The 22,396-nt window shown below is 40.3% G+C and overlaps 1 protein-coding gene across 1 annotated transcript in view; it reads left to right on the top strand.

Annotated features, from left to right (window-relative positions):
* The window catches only part of LOC124595150 (programmed cell death protein 10), a 40,439-nt gene extending 19,860 nt beyond the window's left edge, over positions 1-20,579 (top strand). Inside the window, exons 3-5 of the mRNA XM_047133754.1 lie at positions 1,464-1,596; positions 6,145-6,309; positions 19,491-20,579. Of these exons, the coding sequence (XP_046989710.1) occupies positions 1,464-1,596; positions 6,145-6,309; positions 19,491-19,575 (383 nt within the window). The 3' untranslated portion in view covers positions 19,576-20,579. The remainder of the gene's footprint in view (positions 1-1,463; positions 1,597-6,144; positions 6,310-19,490) is intronic.
* Positions 20,580-22,396: the final 1,817 nt, after the last annotated feature.

Below are 22,396 nucleotides of genomic sequence, written 5' to 3'. Positions count from 1 at the left end.
CGTCGAGCAGGTGCGCAAAACTATAGGCCTATATCTCTGAAATTGATCTGTTGTAGAATTTTAGAACATGTTTTTTGCTCACGTATCATGTCATTTCTGAAAACCCAGAATCTACTCTGTAGGAGTCAACATGGATTCCGGAAACAGTGATCAAGACCCAACTCGCTTTATTTGTTCATGAGACCCAGAAAATATTAGATACAAGCTCCCAGGTAGATGCCATTTTCCTTGACTTCCAGAAGGCGTTCGATACAGTTCCACACTGTCACCTGATAAACAAAGTAAGAGTCTACAGAATATCAGACCAGCTGTGTGGCTGGATTGAAGAGTTTTTAGCAAACAGAACACAGCATGTTTTTCTCAATGGAGAGACGTCTACAGACATTAAAGTAACCTCTGGCGTGCCACGGGGGAGTGTTATGGGACCTTTGCTTTTCACAATATATATAAATGACCTAGTAGATTGTGTCGGAAGTTCCATGCGGCTTTTTGTGGATGATGCTATAGTATACAGAGAAGCTGCAGCATTAGAAAACTGCAGCGAAATGCAGGAAGATCTGCAGTAGATAGGCACTTAGTGCACGGAGTGGCAACTGACCCTTAACATAGACAAATGTAATGTATTGCGAATGCGTAGAAGGAAGGATCCTTTATTGAATGATTATATGATAGTAGAACAAACACTGGTAGCAGTTACTTCTGTAAAATATCTGGGGGTATGTGTACGGAATGCTTTGAAGTGGAATGATCATATAAAATTGATCGTTGGTAAGGCGGGTGCCAGGTTGAGATTCATTGGGAGAGTCCTTAGAAAATGTAATCCATCAACAAAGGAGGTGGCTTACAAAACACTCATTCAACCTATACTTGAGTATTGCTCATCAGTGTGGGATTCGTACCAGGTCTGGTTGACAGAAGAGATAGAGAAGATCCAAAGAAGAGCCGCGCGTTTCGTCACAGGGTTATTTGGTAAGCATGATAGCATTACAGAGATGTTTAGCAAACTCATGTGGCAGACTCTGCAAGAGAGGCGCTCTGCATCGCGGTTTCGAGAGGGTGCATTTCTGGATGAGGTATTGAATATATTACTTCCCCCTACTTATACCTCCCGAGGAGATCACGAATGTAAAATTAGAGAGATTCGAGTGCGCACTGAGGCTTTCCAGCAGTCATTCTTCCCACGAACCATACGTGACTGGAACAGGAAAGAGAGGTAATGACAGAGGCATGTAAAGTGCCCTCCGCCACACACCGTTGGGTGGCTTGCGGAGTATAAATGTAGATGTAGATGCCTTTTTAGCATTTGTTACAAAGTACACCCTGATATAACGTAGAATGTCAGAACTGCTATTTGAGAAAATGTCTAAACTCTTAGCACTTTCATGCACTGGAAAACCCAGAAACTTTTGTATTATTTATTTTGGTTTTACGTGTTAGCAAAGAATGATGTTTTCTAATTTCAGTGGTTGAATATCGACTTACACGATCAGAGGATGCATTCCAAGAACTAAATCGTAAGTCTGCTGCGTTGAAGAGAATATTGAGCAGAATTCCAGATGAAATTACTGACCGGAAAACTTTTTTGGAGACCATCAAGTGAGTTTAAAATGCAGAACATACTTTGATTTAAAAAAATTATAAGTAAATTGGACTACATAGCAGGAAATATTCCAGGTGGGATGTGAAGCAAATGTGTAACTAAGCAATGGAAAGTCCAGGAAGGAATAACACCTGTCCTCCACCTGCCTATTCACTCTCATGCTTCCACTTCAACACTATACATGCGTTCTATCCCACCAATGTTTTTACTTGTCTTCTCCCTTTCTCCACTTCCCTTCTCTCCCCAATCTGTTCTCCCTCCTCCCCTCCTCCTGCCCCCCCCCCCCCTTCACCCTCCTCTCCTCTCCCAAGCACATGCTCCCAACACCTAGCAGCCCTCTACTGTTCCCACCATATCCCTGCATGCTCCCACAAGTCCCTGCATGCCACAACAGGTAGCACAGCACCTTCTCCAATCGCCAACCTGCTGTGCCTCCCTACCTCATGCTGCCTCCCTTACCTCCAACATCCACTCCAGCAAATTATTGCTCATGTCAGATGCAATAGCAGTTGGGCTCCAGTACCTGGAAGCAGTGGTCATGCGTGTGTGATTTGTGTCTGTGCATTTTTTTAAAAAAAGAAGGACTATGTGCAAAAACTTAAATATTTTGGCAATCTTTTTCGTTGTGCCTGTCTGCGGCTCAACACGCCCTCTATGTGAAATGTGTAATTAGCTTTGAAAGAGTGATCTTTATACATATGTTATAACGGGAAATAAAATGCTTAGTAACAGTTTTCACAACCTGCCTATCTGGGAATGTGTGGAGTCTTAAATCAAAAATAATTTTTATGAAACTAAAAGAACAGCTTTTCTGTGAAACGAAAAAACTAAAGTAAAGGTAGTCTGTTAGCGTACATTTTTAAAATAAAAATGTGCTGCTGGTAACATTCAGTGCTATGTTGCTCCACTCTTTGCATTCTAATACACTTCGGATCCTCATTGGAATGTTGTTCACACGATGGGCTAGGTGTTACAGAAGTCTGATCGTTCTTTGGTTGCTACTCTTGAGTTTTCCAGAATGTGAAAAGGACTCCTGAGACAACACACTGCAACTTTCAGTTGGTCTCGAAGTATGCTTAATTGGATTCATGTCTGCATGCAGCACAGGACATCCCATTTGGTTGGACCTAGCCTCCTGGAGGAAGGTGTTCATAAGCTTATTCATGTGCTTGTGCATTATTGTCTTGAAAGTTACCTCCAACATCAAATTGCTGACTATAGGGCAGAACAGTGGGTTGGATAGTCTGGCCTGATACTACACAGCCTTCATTTGTGATGAAATGTGTCCGATCAGTGTGTGGTACTATTCCAAAACATGATTGAATCATCTCCTTGCTGAACCTGTAGGACTGTATTCCTGAGACATGCATCAGTAACAGGCTGCCTCCATACTCTTGTACAATGATAGTTAGTTGTTGGGCAATGTTGCATTCATCAGTGAAAGGAACCTGATAGCATTGATCCAGGTTTGATTTTTGGTGTTCCATTGCCCAACTTCTTCACACACCATTGTGATTTGGGGGAGGAGGGAGTGTGGTTACTGTTGTTTGAAATGGACCACAAAAACCAAATTGATAGTGTGGAGAGGATTACGTACAGTTTGGGTCAGCATAACCCTCAGAGTTGTTTCAAATAGGCAACACACAGTTCAGTTGTATTCTGCTCTGGTTGCCTACCAAGTCATAATTTGCAGGCAGTACTGTCCATCACATATAACCAGTATGAGACAGCAGTTCAAAGTTTTGTGCCTCCTGATAGCAGGTGAATGTTTGAATGAAGTTGCTGTGGTACACACCAATTTGGTGGGCACCTTCCCTTTGTGATAACCATTCTTGCTGTAAAGTGCCAATTTGTGCACTGTCCTAACCAGAAGTTACTTTTCAAGAAATATCGAAAGATTGCTGTGTACAGGAGCCCCATTGTCCCTGCTTCACGACTGGAGACACAGTGCACACTAGTGATCTGCACTAAAATGGGAGTTTAATTTATGTTACATAGGTGGTTGTACACAGTGATTTCTCATTAAAAAAATACAAACTGTGCAAGTCATAAGGGCAGTGCTGTTTTGAGCAATTTAGTTTATAACTGCTGACAGACGGGTCTGAATAATTGATAGAGGGACTGAGGAGGGAGTGGTAGCTTGTAACTGCACATGAAGGAGTAACAGAAAAGGGATTATGTGTCATATGATGTTCTGATTTAATAATTAAATTTCATTGTGTGTTCTATAATATAATGAAAAAAAAAATGGATTGGGAGGTCTCCATTCGAGGAAATAAATCTCCCCGTGGATCAGATATTAAGGAACAAGTAGAGCACTCAAGGGAGACCTTTCTATTGAAATTACAGTTATCTTCTTTGGGTTGAGGACAGAAGGAAGAGGTAGGGGAAAAGGGTAGATGTTTTGTCAGATTTTACATTAAAATATGCAGGGAGGAGGAAGTAAATACTAGTTGTGATTAACAATTGTTTGCAAGAAGTAATACAGACCCAAGTAAAAAATGATGGAAGAATTAATATTTTAATGGAAATGTGGGTAGAAAAACATTAAACTATTGTACAACAAAATATAACAGTTTGAGGACAGTGAAAGGGATGAAGTTGAGTTGGAAGAGTCAACTTATGTGGTCAGGACAGTGAGTAAGACAGTAGGGTCAAATGAGCAAAGGAAAAGGGTAGCACTTGTGTAAATAATAGTGTAAGGGAGGTGGAGGTGCCACAAAAAGAGGGGGAAAGAGATGGAATGGGGCTGGAATAACAGCTTTACTGGAACTTTATTCTCACTTGCACATATGTAATAGTCCTTGAAAAATTGTGCGAACATTTTAGTTACTCCCTGATACAATCTATGATGCTGGTCCTCAATAGACCAATTCAGTTTTGTTGTTGTGACACCAAACTGCTTGAGCAGTTTCTAACATTATTTGCTGCTGTTATCATGTTTTTAACAATTGTTTAAAGAGGCACAATTAGGTCACGCAAAACAGTTTGTCTTCACTCTTTTGTTTTGCTGCTATTTTACGTATTTGGGGCAAGGATTTTCATTCCTGGGCTAGCTTTGTGCTGAATGGTTGTGTGAAATACAGTCAGGGGGTGGCAGGGGGGGGGGGGGGGGCAAGCAACCCAAAGGAATTATCTGAATGGGATGGAAATCGGCAGATGTGATGTACATGGACAGATAAATAAATGATTACAATTTCAAAAAAAAAGTATGATTTATTTAAGAGAGAGAGCTTCACAAATTGAACAAGTCAACAATGTGTTTGTCCACTTCTGGCCCTTATGCAAGCAGTTATCTGGTTTGGCATTGATGGATAGTTTTTGGATATGCTCCGGAGGGAGATCGTGCCAAATTCTGTCCAATTCCCATGTTAGATCGTCAAAATCCTCATGTATGGTTGGAGGGCCCTGCACATAATGCTCCATACTCTCTCAGTTAGGGAGGGATCTGAATACGCTGCTGGCCAAAGTAGCATTTTGCAAGCATGAAGACCAGCAGTAGAAACTCTCACCACGTGTGGGCATGCATTGCCTTGCTGAAAATTATGTCCAGGATGGCTTGCGGTGAATGGCAACAAAATTGAGTGTAGAATATCATTGACATATCACTATGCTGTATGGGTGCCACAGATGACAGCCAAAGGGGTCTTGCTATGAAATGAAATGCCATCCTAGACCATCACTCATGTTGTTGGTATCCCACCACTGTCCAGGGCATCTCCAGACAAGTCTTCACTGGTCATTGGAGCACAGTTGAAAATGGAACTCGTCACTGAAGACTAATCTAACCAAGTCAAACTTGACCTAGATAACGGTGGATACCAACTTCACTGTCGCTGCCACACGGCCTGACAGGCAGGAGTGATGGTCGGGAGTGCCATTCTTTTTACACAGCAGAATGCCTTTGGTTGTCATCCATGGCACATTTACTGCCTAGTGGTATGTTGATGATATTCTATGCTCTGTTCTGTTTCCCTTCATGGCAAGCCATCCTGGGCTTACATTTCAGCAAGCTAATGCCCACCTGCACACGGTGAGAGTTAGTACTGCACGTTGTCATGCTTGCCAAACTCTGTGTTGGCCAACAAGGTTGCTAGATCCCTCCCCAATAGAGAACATTTGGAGCATTATAGGCACAGCCATCCAGCCACCTTGGGAATTTTGATGATGTAATGTGTCAGTGGGTCAGAGTTTGGTATGATATCCCTCAGGAGGACATTCAACAACTCTTATCAGTCAATGCCTAATTGTTATCAATAAATCATCTCATTTTTCTGAAATTGTAACTATTTGTTTGTCTGTACATATACATCACATCCAACAATTTCCGTCCCGTTCATATAATTCCTTCCTGATGCGTCCTTTTTCTTATCTCAGAATGCACTTGTGAAGATATTCTGATTTTATTTCATGTGGTTTGGCTTTTGATTTGGTAAGTTACATAGTGTTTTTTCTCCACATATCCTGTAACAGAAGTTCACATTGTTTGGGTTTTCTATGTGGGAGTTTTGCTATTTGTTGTAATTTCAATTTTTTTTTTCCAGGGAAATAGCTAGTGCTATTAAGAAACTTTTAGATGCTGTGAATGAAGTAGCAGGCTTCATCCCTGGTAGCACAGGGAAGCAAGCATTGGAACAGAGGAAACGAGAATTTGTTAAATTCTCAAAACGTTTCAGCAACACATTGAAGGAATACTTCAAGGAGGGACAGTAAGTTCTATTTTGTGATATTTATATATATTAAAAATATTTTCAACTGTTGATGACATTATTTCTACCATTGGCACTTTTTTCAGAACGTATTATTACTGTTCTCAAACTTTCCCACACTGATCTTCCTCTTGTCTTTCCGCAACCCAAAATTTTCCTAAACATCTTCCTATCTACTGTCTTTAGGGTTTTCAAAGTCAGAATTTAATTACGTAATTTACGTATCTCTCTGTTCCTGCTTCAGTAGGTTCTTTCATAGGATAGTGTAACACTCCTGTTTCTGACCTTCCATATTGTTCTGTGTGACATTACTGCTCCATACTCTATAGTTCAATTCTTTTATCTTGGCGGCTCGCGCATGCCCGCCTAGACGCGGGAGATTGCTGCGTTGCCAGTTGCACACGACGCACGCTCCAAGAGAAGCAGCGCCGTAGTATAGCATAGTTCGCAAGCTTATGTTTAGGGGGGAGCGCGCAGTTCATGAAGTAAAGCCACCATGGCCGCATTAACCCTTTCGCTGCTACAAAGACGTGCTCCATGCATTCCGCGCTGAGGGCGATTTTGTCACTGCACTGCTTGCCTGTGCAGACACATTGTGTTCCGACTGCTTTGACACTCTTTATCATTCGATTCCACAAAAACTATTTGGCTCAAAAATTAGACTTTTACCTATCTTCTTGACTGATACCTTCCCCCCATAAATGACTTAATTTTGTTTTGATGTGCAGCATTAAATGTAGTAAACCATTGCACGAAATTTTGAAGAGTTTGCAGAGGTAAAGTCCATAGAGTATACTTTCCGGATGGTCGATTTTAGTTGCCACAATGTTGAGAATGAAATGTGGACAAGATACCTATATATTTCATTTAATTTAAGTACCACATAAGTGTCGTATGTAATATTGAGAAATATTCCACCTTTCACGACTGTAACAAAAGTTTTACTTACACTGGGCGCGTTTGGCTTTATTTTAAAGCACTTCAATCAATCAAAAGGAAGTAGACAAAATACATTAAACAAAACTGTGGACTTACAAAAACATTAGGACTTGAATATACCGTCTGTCAGTGAAGTGCTCAGAGTTATGTCAAATATAATTTTGTGTGTGGCACACACAAACAGCATTTATTTGCTAAAACACTGATGAGCCAACACAAACGTTGAATATTGTGCTACCACAGCACAAAACTACGAAAGGTGACTTGGCAATGGAGGACACAAAATACAGTCCTCTTATGATGCTTCAAAAGAGATAAACGCGTCTGGTCTAAATAAGTCGCTTATTACAGTTGCAGAAGAGGGATATATTTCAATACCATTGGTAAAACTGCGACTGTGGAACAAAAACAAGAAATAGAACATGAATACCATTGTGTATGTGCCATACCTTTCACCGATGGAAGTGCTTTAAAATAAAGCCAAACGCGCCCTGTGTAAATAAAACTTTTATTACAGTCGCGAAAGACGGAATATTTCTCAATATTACATACGACACCTATGTGGTACTTAAATTAAATGAGATATTGTTATACAGTAAATATTATATGAAATTTAGGTATCTTGTCCACATTTCATTCTCAACATTGTGGCAACTAAAATCGACCATACGGAAAGTATACGCTATGGACTTTACCTCTGCAAACTCTTCAAAATTTCGTGCAATGGTTTACTACATTTAATGCTGCACATCAAAACAAAATTAAGTCATTTATGGGGGGAAGGTATCAGTCAAGAAGACGTGTAAAAATCAAATTTTTTGGCCAAATAGTTTTTGTGAAATCGAATGATAAGTGTGTCAAAGCAGTGGGAACACCATGTGTCTGCACAGGCGAGAAGTGCAGTGATGACAAAATCGCGCACAGCGCGGAATGCGGGGAGCACGTGTCTGCAGCAGCGAAAAAGTTAATGAAGAGGCAAAACACTAGAAATTTCATTCAAACGAATAAAATTCGTGAAGTAAGGCACTCCAATATTGTTTTTAAATAAAGAAAATATTAAGCACCGCACAAGGTTTGAACTTGTAACCTTTCACTTGGCAGCTGAACACCTTAACCGTTCCGCTACCTCAGCTCATCGAACAGTGTAACTCCATAAGGACTCTAACACCTCACGCAACTACTTATAAACACTGTTGGTATGACTATGAATTACTCACGCTTCGTCGAAGTACAGTAGGAAATAAACAATTACCGCTCTTCTTTATTGCGAAAAAGCAGTTCGTGAGATTGAAACAAACACCTTTCCTTGCTATCGCCTGAATTAGGAGTCTTATTGCTTGTTTGGTTTAATTAATTAATAGAATATGAAGCAATTGGTATAAAGAATGCTTTTTCCAAACTTTCTATAAAAGAAAGTCTGCTATCAAGACATTGTTTTTGTTCTATTACTTTATTTATGACAGAACGTTTCTAAAACTGGAGACACTCGTCCGTGCTCTGCACTGCAGTCTAGATCTGGCAACGTCGTTCTCTGTTCATTGGCTGACTGTGTTTTGTGACGTCAGATGCGCAGAACGAACCTAAACTCGGCCGCCAAGATATATGACGCGCACTTTAGTTAAGCAGAACTGCTATGTATTTTTTACCATCTCAAAGAATGAAGACATTGTTATTGTTGACAGTCTTCCTGATCATCGCCTCACTATTGACGAGGTGTTTTCAGTAACCATTCAAAAACTACAGCAATGATGTGTTGAGTCAGAAAGTCTGTATATACACAGGGTGGTCCATTAATCGTGACCAGGCCAAATATCTCAAGAAATAAGCATCAAATGAAAAATCCAGATGGCACTATGGTTGGCCCGCTATATGGCGCTGCCATAAGTCAAATGGATACAAACTGTGTTTTTTTTAAATAGGAACCCCCATTTTAGATGAACAGTTGGTAACCGGTAGGTTTTTTTAAAATTAAAATACAGAACGTAGGTACGTTTGAACATTTTATTTCAGTTGTTCCAATGTGATACATGTACCTTTGGGAACTTATCATTTCTGAGAACGCATGCTGTTACAGTGTGATTACTTGTAAATACCACATTAATGCAATAAATGCTCAAAATGATGTCCGTCAGCGTCAATGCATTTGGCAATACGTGTAACGACATTCCTCTCAACAGCGAGTATTTGGCCTTCCGTGATGTTCGCACATGCATTTGACAATGCGTTGACGCATGTTGTCAGGTGTTGTCGGTGGATCACCATAGCAAATATGCTTCAACTTTCCCCACAGAAAGAAATCCGCGGACATCAGGTCCGGTGAATGTACGGGCCATGGTATGGTGCTTCGACGACCAATCCACCTGTCATGAAATATGCTATTGAGTACCGCTTCAACTGCATGTGACAGACATCCATCATGTTGGAAGTACATCACCATTCTGTCATGCAGTGAAACATCTTGTAGTAACATCGGTAGAACATGACGTAGGAAATCAGCATACATTGCACCATTTAGATTGCCATCGATAAAATGGGGGCCAATTATCCTTCCTCCCATAATGCCCCACCATACATTAACCCGCCAAGCTCGCTGATGTTCCACTTGTTGCAGCCATTGTGGATTTTCCGTTGCCCAATAGTGCATATTATGCTGATTTACGTTACCGCTGTTGGTGAATGACGCTTCGTTGCTAAATAGAACGTGTGCAAAACATCTGTCATCATCCCGTAATTTCTCTTGTGCCCAGTGGCAGAACTGTACACGATGTTCAAAGTTGTTGCCATGCAATTCCTGGTGCATAGAAATATGGTATGGGTGCAATCGATGTTGATGTAGCATTCTCAACACTGACGTTTTTGAGATTCCCGATTCTCGCGCAGTTTGTCTGCTACTGGTGTGCGGATTAGCCGCGACAGCAGCTAAAACACCTACTTGGGCATCATCATTTGTTGCAGGTCATGGTTGACATTTCACATGTGGCTGAACACTTCCTGTTTCCTTAAATAATGTAACTATCGGGCGAACGGTCCGGACACTTGGATGATGTTGTCCAGGATACCAAGCAGCATACATAGCACACGCCCGTTGGGCATTTTGATCACAATAGCCATACATCAACATGATATTGACCTTTTCTGCAATTGGTAAACGGTCCATTTTAACACGGGTAATGTATCGTGAAGCAAATACCATCCACACTGGCGGAATGTTACGTGATACCACGTACTTGTACGTTTGTGACTACTACAGTGCCATTTATCACAAAGCGAAAAAAGTGGTCCAACTAAAACATTCATATTTCATTACATACTACACGATTATGTAATAAAAAATGGGGGTTCCTATTTAAAAAAACGCACTTGATATCCGTTTGACCTATGGGAGCGCCATCTAGCGGGCCAACCATAGCACCATCTGATTTCCCCCTTCAAGCTAGACGAGTTTCATTCCTCATCCCCTCAAACCCAGAACCTCCCACAGAAGAACCCCAAAAGTGCCCCAAATGTGGAAGGATACTTTCCAGGACTGGATCAGACTCTGAATGTGGCTCTCCAGCAGGGATACGACTTCCTCAAATCCTGCCCTGAAATGAGATTCATCCTTCATGAAATCCTCCCCACTCCACCAAGAGTGTCTTTCCGCTGTCCACCTAACCTTTGTAACCTCTTAGTTCATCCCTATGAAATCCCCAAACCACCTTCCCTACCCTCTGGCTCCTACCCTTGTAACCGCCCCCGGTATAAAACCTGTCCCATGCATCCTCCCACCACCACCTACTCCAGTCCTGTAACCCGGAAGGTGTACACGATCAAAGGCAGAGCCACGTGTGAAAGCACCCACGTGATTTACCATCTGACCTGCCTACACTGTGAAGCTTTCTATGTGGGAATGACCAGCAACAAACTGTCCATTCGCATGAATGGACACAGGCAGACAGTGTTTGTTGGTAATGAGGATCACCCTGTGGCTAAACATGCCTTGGTGCACAGCCAGCTCATCTGGGCACAGTGTTACACTGTCCGGGTTATCTGGATACTTCCCACTAACACCTACCTGTCAGAACGCCGGAGATGGGAACTTGCCCTTCAGTATATCCTCTCTTCTCATTACCCGCCAGGCCTCAACCTCCGCTAATTTCAAGTTGCCACCGCTCATACCTCACCTGTCATTCAACATCTTTGCCTTATGTACTTCCACCTCGACTGGCCTTTACAAATGTCTGCTTGGGTCTGTGTGTGTGTGTGTGTGTGTGTGTGTGTGTGTGTGTGTGTGTGCACGCGCGCGCGCGAGTGTATACCTGTCCCTTTTCCCCCTAAGGTAAGTCTTTCCGCTCCCGGGATTGGAATGACTCCTTACCCTCTCCCTTAAAACCCACATCCTTTTGTCTTTCCCTCTCCTTCCCTCTTTCCTGATGAGGCAACAGTTTGTTGCGAAAGCTTGAATTTTGTGTGTATGTTTGTGTTTGTTTGTGTGTCTATCGACGTGCCAGCACTTTCGTTTGGTAAGTCACATCATCTTTGTATATATATATATATATATATATATATATATATATATATATATATATATATATCCAATCAATTTTTCGAGATGAGCTCTAAGGGAAAGTTGGTGGATTGATGGAGGGGAAGAGGGCAGGGAGAAGTGAATAGTTGGGGAAAAAGTAACAAAGATGTGTTGAAGTCAGTATCTTCTCTCTCTCTCTCTCTCTCTCTCTCTCTCTGCGTCTGTCTGTTTTAATTACATATCTATCTGTCTCTCTCTCAACATATATTTATCTTAGACCCTAGGCTTGCTTCAAACTTTGAGCTGACTCATTAAGCCAGATTAAGTGACTGGTAATTTAATTTTATTTTGTCAGAAGTACAATGGGGAATATTGCACAAGTTCCAGAAACAAAAATCACATGACTAAGGACTGAACTTGGCTCTTTAAATTTGTAGCATAAATGTTGCCTTGGGAATCACGAAGTCTGTGTGTACTTTATGGGGAATAACTACAAAACTGTTGGGCTGATGGTCTAGTGGTAAAGTGTTTGCCCGGAAACTGTAAGGTTGGAGGGTCATTCCTGATCAGACCACAAATTTTTCAGTCTTTGATTTAACTTAGTCTTCACCTCCCAGCAGTGCGAGCAGTCACCAGAAATGACACATGATCCATACTCTACATTAAACTGTAGGTCCCCTTTCCCTGGTTGGATAACTGGGGTGGGTTAGGGAAACACAAGTTGCTGATGTGGCATCCAATTGAAATACTTGCGCCAAGCCATAGAGACACACAAAATTGTTATTATTATTATTATTATTATTATTATTGTAAAAATGACTTTTCCTCTGAATATCGTTATTGAGAATAGTGTATGAATGTCAGCATGTGACTTTTTAGAAGTCGCTATTAACCTCTGTTAAATATAACAGAGGTTAGTAGCGACTTCTAAAAATTTATTTTTATTTATTTTTATTTCATTAGTTTCTTCATTTAATGCATTTACCTGTTTTTAAATTTCTCTTCCGAGCACCACGTCCTGCATAAACAAAAGCACGTTGGATTTCTTTTATCTACTTTCGATAATAGCATTTATTGCTGTCACATTATCAGCAGTAGAACCAATCAAATCAATGTTCCAAGGTTTGTTTACAAATAAGTTTGCTTGAAACTTAAGCTCAAAAGAATTGATATCCTCCAGAAAGATGACTATAATATGTCAGCAACTAGGAAATTGTGGATATGCAATCATTACCTCATAGAGTTGGTGAGTGCAGGATGTTGAGCTTCTTGTTGTGATAGTGCTTGAATAATTTCTACTTTAGTTCTGTATCATGTTCATGTAATCACACCTACACATGTGCCAGTACCATGAAAAAACTGCCAAGGAAGTTAGAGCATGTGTAGGTCATAGTTCAACTGGAAGAAAAATCAACTGTGACTAGCATTGTGCTAACAGTGGACCACTGTTTTTGGATAGTGGTGAAATAGAACTGGTAGCCATGCAATTGAACCAAGTGACCACTTTTTCTTTGTAGCCCTCGAAAGTGTAACATAGTGACTGTATGAAGTGAAGTTCCAAGTATGTTATTTTGTGAGATTCATACCATTACAATTTACACAAACAAGTGTGTTTGTGATGGTATCATTAGCACTGTAGTAGGGATAGAGAGTAAGGATGAATCCTGTTCACTGTTGAAAGCCAGTTTAGCTCAATTACTGGTTCTTGGTGGCAGCACATTTGAGCTCAAACCAGGTATACGGTATTTACAACAAAATATCACAGAAATGTGCAAGAAGTGTGCCAAGGGAAATTGTTCTGGGCTGGATTGTGGTAGGTGTTGGTAGTAAACTAAGAGTGGTAATTTGAGGTCTCAACCCAGCTTCCAGTAATTTGTCATGTAGTTTGTGGTGCCACACTGTGTATAACCTCTGTCTGGATTTCGATTGTTGTCATCCATCTGTTCCTTAGAGTCAGTCCTAACATCTTCTCATGATGCAGTCCTTCTGGAAAGACCTGCGTGTACTCATCTTGCCACTTGTTGTGCTGAGTCCATCTTGTACCACTCGTTCTGGAGCCATTGCACTCCTGCTGACTGTATGTGTGATCTGTTGTTATGATTCTGTCATGCCCCCTTTATGCCAGTGATTCCAGCTTTTTCAGTGTATGACAGCTTGGTGACAAACTGCACATGCTTATTCTCTGAGAATGCTGAGCTGTGATCTCAACCTGAAAAACTCCTGAAACCTGAGACACCCAATAGCCATCATGTACTCTCACAATTCTCCATCTGTAGGAATGGCGTATTTCTGTACTGAAAATAAACTTGCATAAGGATAAAATTTTAATCAACATATCCCACAGGCATGGAAATAATGGAGGATGAGTGTGGTAGCATTTGCATAAAATTTTCATGGTGCAAGACTTTCCATTTCTGTGAGTGTAAATACATTCATGTGTGTGAGTGGTTTATAAAAAAAACTGTCCAAAGGTCATTCTCATCATAATTCACCCCTGTGTGTGTGTGTGTGTGTGTGGGGGGGGGGGGGGGGGGGGGGGTTAGCATGACAGGCTGAAGGACTCTGCCAGCCTTGGCAGAATCAATCACAATGACAGATAATGTGGGCCATATTTCATAGGGAACTTATTGCCAACCAGACCATACTGAAGCAATATTGGCAGTATTCCAAATGTAGATTAAAGTATGTTATTCCTTGGTCTCAACCATTTTTATTATGGATAAATTAATGTTACTACATTTGTTGTGTAGGAACTGAACATTCTCACAAACTCATCATTGGCAGAACTTAACGACACAATTACAATTTTTAATAAATGAAAAAGATTTACGTGAATTCTAAAAGACTGCTTGAAATTGAATTTGAATATTTAGAGAAAAAAGGGTCACTAATAGACAAAGAGTGTGATTTTAAACATAGTATATTTGAAAACTGAAACAATTTTGTTCAGTTCTGCAACATATGTCATTTGCAACAGCTGCAGCTAATAGTCAGGGACCAATTACTTTGCTCTATCTGAGGGTTTTTTCTTCCTTGTGGGTTTTTTCTTACTTGTGGTCCTAAAAGGATTTTGGTTTGATGTATAGGTGATATTTTAAGAGATCAAGTATTTATTCAGTCTTCTGAAGTATCTGTTATTAAGAAATAATGACCACAATTAGATTACATTCTAAAATCATTGAAAATTAACGCAAGTGATGCAAAGAGTGATAATCTATGGTGTACTAAAATAATTCCCTCACTTTACATCAGGCGTCAGTAATTCCATGTGTAAATTAGATCATGAAATGGTAGGCCCACTGTTTTTGCAGTTCTTGGAGCACCATCCGTGGAAATCTTGACTCCCTACAACTGGTCAGGAAAGCACCATTCTCCTCCAGTATCCACCAGTGATATGCCTCTCTTTCAGAAACTCTTTTTCCTGTAAATCTCGAGCGTGCCCCAGATCTGCATGCTCTTCTTTATTTCCTATGTCCACAGCAGATAAATCTTGTCAATATTCTCAACCATAAAAAGTAGGGAAAGAGAAAGGGAATAAATCTCAGGATAAGGCTACTCTGGCAATCTCGGAGGTGCCAGAGCTCCCACACAGTCCTGTGGGCCCTCCACATCTAACTAGGCTGCCCTTAACGTGATAATTCTCTGGAACTGCAATGGGTATTGCTGTCACCCACCACCACAACAACAACAACAACAGATAATTTTCTCTTGGTCTGTTATCTGTTTTAATCATTCTTCAACTCTTTGAAGTACCGTGAATTCTGTCCAAACTGTACTGACCCCAAGAGAGCATGTTGAGTGGACAGTAAATCGGTTCTCACATATGTCATCAGTGGTTGAATTCTGCTCCATACCATATTGGAAGCAGTAGCAGTGAAAGCATGAATGACCCCAGTATTCACCATTTATAACCTTTATTTACTCTCAGGCAATGCACTTAAATACTTTGAGATGACCTCCTTAATCCCACAGTGCGCACCACTCACTATGGGGAAGAATCATGTCATCTGGTAGTGGCCTTCTGATTGACCAGTTTCTTTCTGATCTTGATCGGTGTCTCCTCAGTGACAGTACTCTTACCTAATTCAGTGCCACCCATGGCTCCTTCTCAGATATTGACCTTACAATCATTTCCTCCAATCTCATGGCTTCGCTAAAATGATCTCCTCGGTAATCTTTGTGACGGCGATCACTTTCTGCTGATTCTGTCATTTCCTTGTCACTGCCTGAAAGATCAATTACCATGGTGAGCTCTTTGAAAAGCCAGCTGCCAGAAGTGTGCCTCTGATGCCATCTTCACCCCCTCTCTTTCAGCCTGCATAGAGAAGGTTGTGGGCGAAGCCTCCATTGTGATCACCTGAATCACAGGGTCTCTTCCTTCATTGTGGTATTTTTCTGCTGATGCACTAGTTCTTGCTGAACTCCTTGTACCAACTTTGACAATGTCACTGTTCTCTTCTTACTGAGTGAACTTTCAAAAGCATATAAGACATGTTGAAAACATCTCCCTCTTTTACCTCCTCTCAGCTGAGTTGTATACGAACCTTTATGACTACTAGCCCTTGACTTTCACACGTTGTGGCCATAGGCCCTGATGCTATTTCTAAGTGGATTATCTAACATCTGAATGTTATTTAAAGACTCATCTACTCAGATCTTCAACCTGTTTGGCTAGGAGATATTTTCTCCTGACAGTGGCGAGGCAGAAACACCACGTCCATCAACAGCTTTTGACTGGTTAGCCTTACCAACATACTTCACAAATTGGTGTACTTACAAATTGTTTGAAAGAATGTTAGACAGATGATTATACTGGGTTCTCAAATTGCGGGGCTTTTTGTCCCCCTACCATTGTGGTTTCCTACAGGGGTGAGCCACAGTTGATCATTTTGTTAGTTTGGAAATAGCTATCTGACAAGCTTGAATGCCAACACATTACTGCTGTCTTCTTTGCCTACATAAGGTGCATGACACTGCTGTGCGCCATCACAATTTTACTTACCATCCATGACTGGGGCTTTTGAGGCTCCCCGCCAGCTTTTATTCATCAATTTTTATCCCACTGGTTGTCTCAGTGTAGAGTTCGTACATCATTCAGACCCCTCAGCATTGGGCCAGTGGTTGCCCTCATGCTGTGCGACAACAACTTTTTTATTGGTATAGCTCCAAATCTGCTCCACATCGGTAGCCTTGGCTGAACGCCATCTTCAAGGAACCAATCAAAGGGTTAGCACACTGGACTCGCGTTCGGGAGGACGACGGTTCAATCCCGCGTCCGGCCATCCTGATTTAGGTTTTCCGTGATTTCCCTAGATCCCTCCAGGCAAATGCCGGGATGGTTCCTTTCAAAGGGCACGGCCGACTTCCTTCCATATCCTTCCCTAATCCGAGCTTGTGCTCCGTCTCTAATGACCTCGTTGTCGACGGGACGTTAAACACCAATATCCTCCTCCTCCTCCACCAATCAAAGGGCTTCTACTCAGACCTCCCACCTCCCCCCCCCTCCACCTCCCCCCCTCATGGATTTAAAATCTTTTGTGAAAAAATATGGGTCATGCATTTCTATCATACCACTGTCCTTTCTGACCCAGAACTGTACTTGGGTACCCAAGATAGTCCAGATTTTTATGATTCATATTTGATAAAAACTTGTGGCTGCCCTATATTTGCAAACTAAATTCAAAGTGTGTGCAGAACCACAACTTGCTGTCTGCTTCCTTCCCATTACCCCTCTTCCGTATGTCATCCTAGTTTGACTGTGGTTGCCAGATATATGGCTCAGTGACATCCTCAGCTTTAGAATTATTGGGCCCAGTTCCATCACAAGATGCTAGCCCCACCCTTCCCCTTGGTGAGTACCTGACCATGAATTAGAACCAATTTGTTTCAAGGATCTAAAGTTTGTCAGCCCCATGACCTATCGGCATTTGTTGTTCTGGAGTATCAGGGTGCTACCATCATTTACACAGACATCTCTAGATGACATGGGATATGCTTCACATCTCCAATCAGTCAGGAACAATATTTGTTACTGGGAAAGTGAAGTGTTTTTACAGCAAAGCTGATAGCCTTTAAAAGAGCCCTACATTTTATTACACAGAGCTTCCTCAACAGGGTTTTAATTTTTAGTGACTCAGTGAGTTGTCTCCAGGCTATTAATTGGTGTTACCCTTGTCACCCTGTGCTGTCTGATGTCAGCTATTCATGACATTATCTCTGACAACTTTGTAATGCCTGATCAGTTACCTTTGTTCTGTGTATATCCTGGGGAATGAGATAGCCAACCATTTGGCTAGAGAAGAAAGTTCGTGCCCAACATTTAGTTTGATGATCCCAGCTGCGGATTTGTGGGTACCAATAAAACCTCTCCTCACTCTGAGATGAACATGTGATGGCCACTGCCTTCTGTAATAAACTTCACACTATTTCCACCTTTGAAGGAAAATACTGTCCTAGTCACCTCCAGATAGGCAAAATTAACCTCTCATTTTATTTTATGTAATGAACCACCTCACCATTGTGATTGTGGGCCTTTCACACACAGCTCACATTTTGGAATGCCCCCTCCTTCTGGCTCTCCAGGCAAAGGACCATCTTCTGGATTCCTCATCACTAATATTGGCTCTTTGTTTTCACTGTATTCTCAGATAGAACATTTTAATCTTCTTTCAGGATGGGGCAGGGTGGTGGGGGTGACAGCATCTCCCACCGGATGCTAGATGTTTGAGACACTTGACCTTGCCTCCTTTGCCAACTGCCTTGGTTGTCGCGCTTTTAACTTGTTTAATTGGTTTTTCTGCCACATCTTTCTTTCTGTTTTAGGGATGTTAATTTGATGACTAGTGGGTGCCATTCTCCTCTTTAACGCTTTGACTATCATGTATTGGACTGGAATTTCTGTGGGAGGTACGGCACCCATTGCATACAGAATCTCAGAAGACACTCACCTGGACCCACCCATCTTTTTGACCTGACTATTTCTCTCACTTTATTTTATTATTGTTGGGCAAACTGATGCTCAATAGTCTTACTTTTGTTATTATGTATCCCTCAGTTAGGAGGCAGCCTTTACTCTGTAACTGTCTTAACCCTTACTTGGTTTGGCAGGATGTTAGATGCCGGTAGTGTTTCTCTCTCACCAGAGATGAACCTTAGGAGACCCTTCATTCTCTGACCTTTGTTCCTGCCTGACACATGTACCTGTATTTCTCTTGAAATTATTTCTGAATTGCTTTCAGTGCCTAGATTTTGGCACTCCTACATACTCCTGTAATTCAACCAAATATCTGGCTGACATCACTAACTTCAGTTGAAATGTCTCATGACTGAGGGACTGATGCCCTTATTGTTTTGACCCTTAATGTCCAAACAAACCATCCGTGCACTATATAATAAGAAAAAAAGTATAACATAGATCTTTTATAGTGTTCATACCTAGTGATTTTATAAATTTAAATATGCACTATTAGTACATGATGCCTTTAAAACTACTTTCCTTTGCTGTTTTGATTGGACTGTATATTAAGTGTGTTACCTGCAGCTTCTTAAAAGTCAAGGAAGAAAAGACCTTGAAACAATATGGTCATAAAGGTGGTGGTAATAAGTCAGTGTAATTGCTTTGATAATTTGTGCATCTAGAAATCACAGCATTCTGGAATGGGTACTGCCATTAAATTCAATGTACAGGTTTCAAATATAAGCAGTCTTACATTGTATTTATTGTGTCTTGTTTCAGAGCAAATGCAGTTTTTGTTAGTGCCTTGTACCTAATACATCAGACTAATATGATAATGGCAACAGTGAAGAGCAAATGTGAGTGAAATGGTACACATGGATTGATTGCATCTGCTGATCAATCAGGATGTGATGAAAGTATATTAATTTAATTCAACAAAAGTCTGTCTATGCTGTATACTTAATTTTAAATTTCATTTTATATTTAAGAGATATCTGTGTTTATATTGCAGAGGTAACTGCAGTCTTCAGAAATACTGCAGAAATTTAATTCCCATGCCATTATTTTTGTACTATAGTAAGATGAGAGAAGTACCACAACACTACTATAAAGAATTATGTTGTTGACAATTGCTCGGAAGTGTGAAATATCAGTTTACAAGATTTACTTCAAAATAGAAAGAATTTATGAAAATAATAAATGTCAGTTTCTTCATAGCAAACAGTACTTTGTGATAATAGCTGTATATACTAGACTTATTTGTGGCTGTGTTGCTTTCATATATGTTGAGATGCCCTATGTAGAAAGCTGTCACCCATAAGTTGTATCAGATACTAGAAGTGTTATGGGTTTGTGTTCAAATGATATGTATTTGTTAGTTTTTAGTTGTAAAATGCAACAAAAAAGATATTTATTAGTATTCAGTCTGTACCATCAGTTTGGTTAGTTGTAGAGTACTTAGATAACTGTTTTCTGCTGTCATTTAGATGCAGTGTGAATTCTGTAAAGAAAAAGCTATGAATGATAAGTAGAAAGACAGTTTAATGTACCAATTGTATATATTTCACACTGTTGTGTTTAGATACATTTTAAATAATGGTTGTGGTTCTTCCATTTATAGATAAAGATGTTTTATCCTTAAGAACCAAAGCTGTTTGTACATGTGTTAATTACTCTGTAACTCACAGAGTAAGAATAGAATTCTATCTCAACTGCCTGTCATCCCATAGGGAAAATAATATGGCATATTATATAATGCAAAGAAGTAAGATATTTTGTATCCTCAAAACTGTGAGAAAGCAGATGTAATACTGAAGTGTAGATTATCTTAACCTTTTGCTCAAAAATATAAATATTTATTTAAAGCTATTTTGCTTTATATTATATTTTATTAAGCTAATTTTGATACCTACGTTAGTGGCAGAATGTTGCCCATGAGATGACATTGAAACATTATATATAAATTTTTACATTTCCTCTCTCTCTCTTCACCCTCTTTCTCTCTCTTCCTCTCATCCATCCATCCATCCCATTCCCTACCCCACATGTCCATACCTGTGTATGAGATTGAAGTTGTTGGCATCTGTATTGTTGGTGAAATCATACGATTGCTTCTCCAACATGTTATTCTAAGTTCTGAGCTGTGTGATTCACCATAATTGGTGGATTGGTGGTAAGTTTGATGTTTTTGTACCCTTCCCTTATTTTGTAATGTTTCCTATGCGATATTTCAGGTCTTCTAAATAACCCTTGCTCTGACACCACTGTATTTAAATGTAGCACATCACTGCTGAATGCCAAGTGCGCAAAGTGTATTGTAAACAATAGTATTTGTGCACTAAGTCACTGGAAACCAGACAAACAACAAGCTCTTGATTATCTGGGTTAATGTGGACCTGAGACTAAAAAAGATTGACTGAGGAACATGGTCAATACAAAATACCTTTCCTTTTTTAACCTGAAACTTTTATTTATTCTGTTTACAAAACATGCTACCAGTCGCATTAAAAATCGAGTGCATTACTTATGTATTACTAGAGGTGGACAACTTATTTACAAAATCACTCTTAAAATACACAGTACTACATATTCATTTGCTTTAATTCATTTTGAGAAATAGTTGTCCAGTTGTGACTGTTTTTCATTCACTTTTTTCCCCTGTAGGTGGTTCTCATTCTATGGGAAGTCAAACAAATTTTCTTATTCATACGGTAACAACAGTTCGATGCACTTGAGTGCTCATTGTGCATGAGAACAGGTTCCACTGTCCCTCGTTTTTGTTCTCTTCCTCAACCGAACACACTTTTCACCATACCTGCCTCACTTGGTTGTTTTGTCCCATTTAATAGTGATCAGTATTTAACCTCTTGTGTGTGTTTTTGTTACCTATGTCTTCATAACAAGAAGTTAGTATCCTACATGAATATTTCAGGCTAGGCTTTTAAATTTTTTTTCCAAAAGTTGCAGAGCTATGCGTAGATAGTCTGCAAGTTTGTGGATTATATGCAGCCAGGTAATTGGGAGCTTGGTGTCCTTTTACATGATCCTTGAGGCAGTTATCTGGTTTGCATGCATGCATAGATGCAGGAAAATATTTTACAGTTGTATTTACCCAAACTCATAACTGAAATCACCTATTTAGATCAGTGTAGTAATACTCAGTCAAGAGGTAATGATTCAAATCTTTTTCACTAATATTTGGGGAGAAAAGGTGATGGTATATTTCTCATCAGCAGATCTTACACCAATGCTTGGCACCTCTTCACAGTGTCTGCTGAATTGGAGGCGTGTGACTCTGTTGCTGATGTGATGTCCTATTGCTGATGTATTGTCCATCAAACTGGTCTATGTATCTCTCTAGCACTCTTGGGTGAACTTTTGAGAGGAGTAGGCCGTTTCATATTAAAGCTTCATGTCTCCTTGAATCCTCACCCACAACATCAAAGACTCCGTATCACATTGCACAAGCACTGATCAGTCACTCACTCCGTACAGAATACAGATACACATTTTTTCGCATAATAAGAGTGGATGAAGAGAATGGCGTCAGGATGTGAGTGTGAAATTATTGCATAGTTTTTATCACTTCTTACTGGAAAGTAGGACTTGTTTTGATGATGATGTGCATAATTAAGATTAGGTTACTTCCAACATAGTGATGATGATAGCAGTTACATTTTTCATAT

The sequence above is a fragment of the Schistocerca americana genome, chromosome 2 (genome assembly GCF_021461395.2).
Source record: "Schistocerca americana isolate TAMUIC-IGC-003095 chromosome 2, iqSchAmer2.1, whole genome shotgun sequence".
NCBI lineage: Eukaryota > Metazoa > Arthropoda > Insecta > Orthoptera > Acrididae > Schistocerca > Schistocerca americana.
The sequence above is the reverse complement of the archived record's forward strand: the minus strand, read 5'-3'. Positions and strand labels throughout refer to the sequence as shown.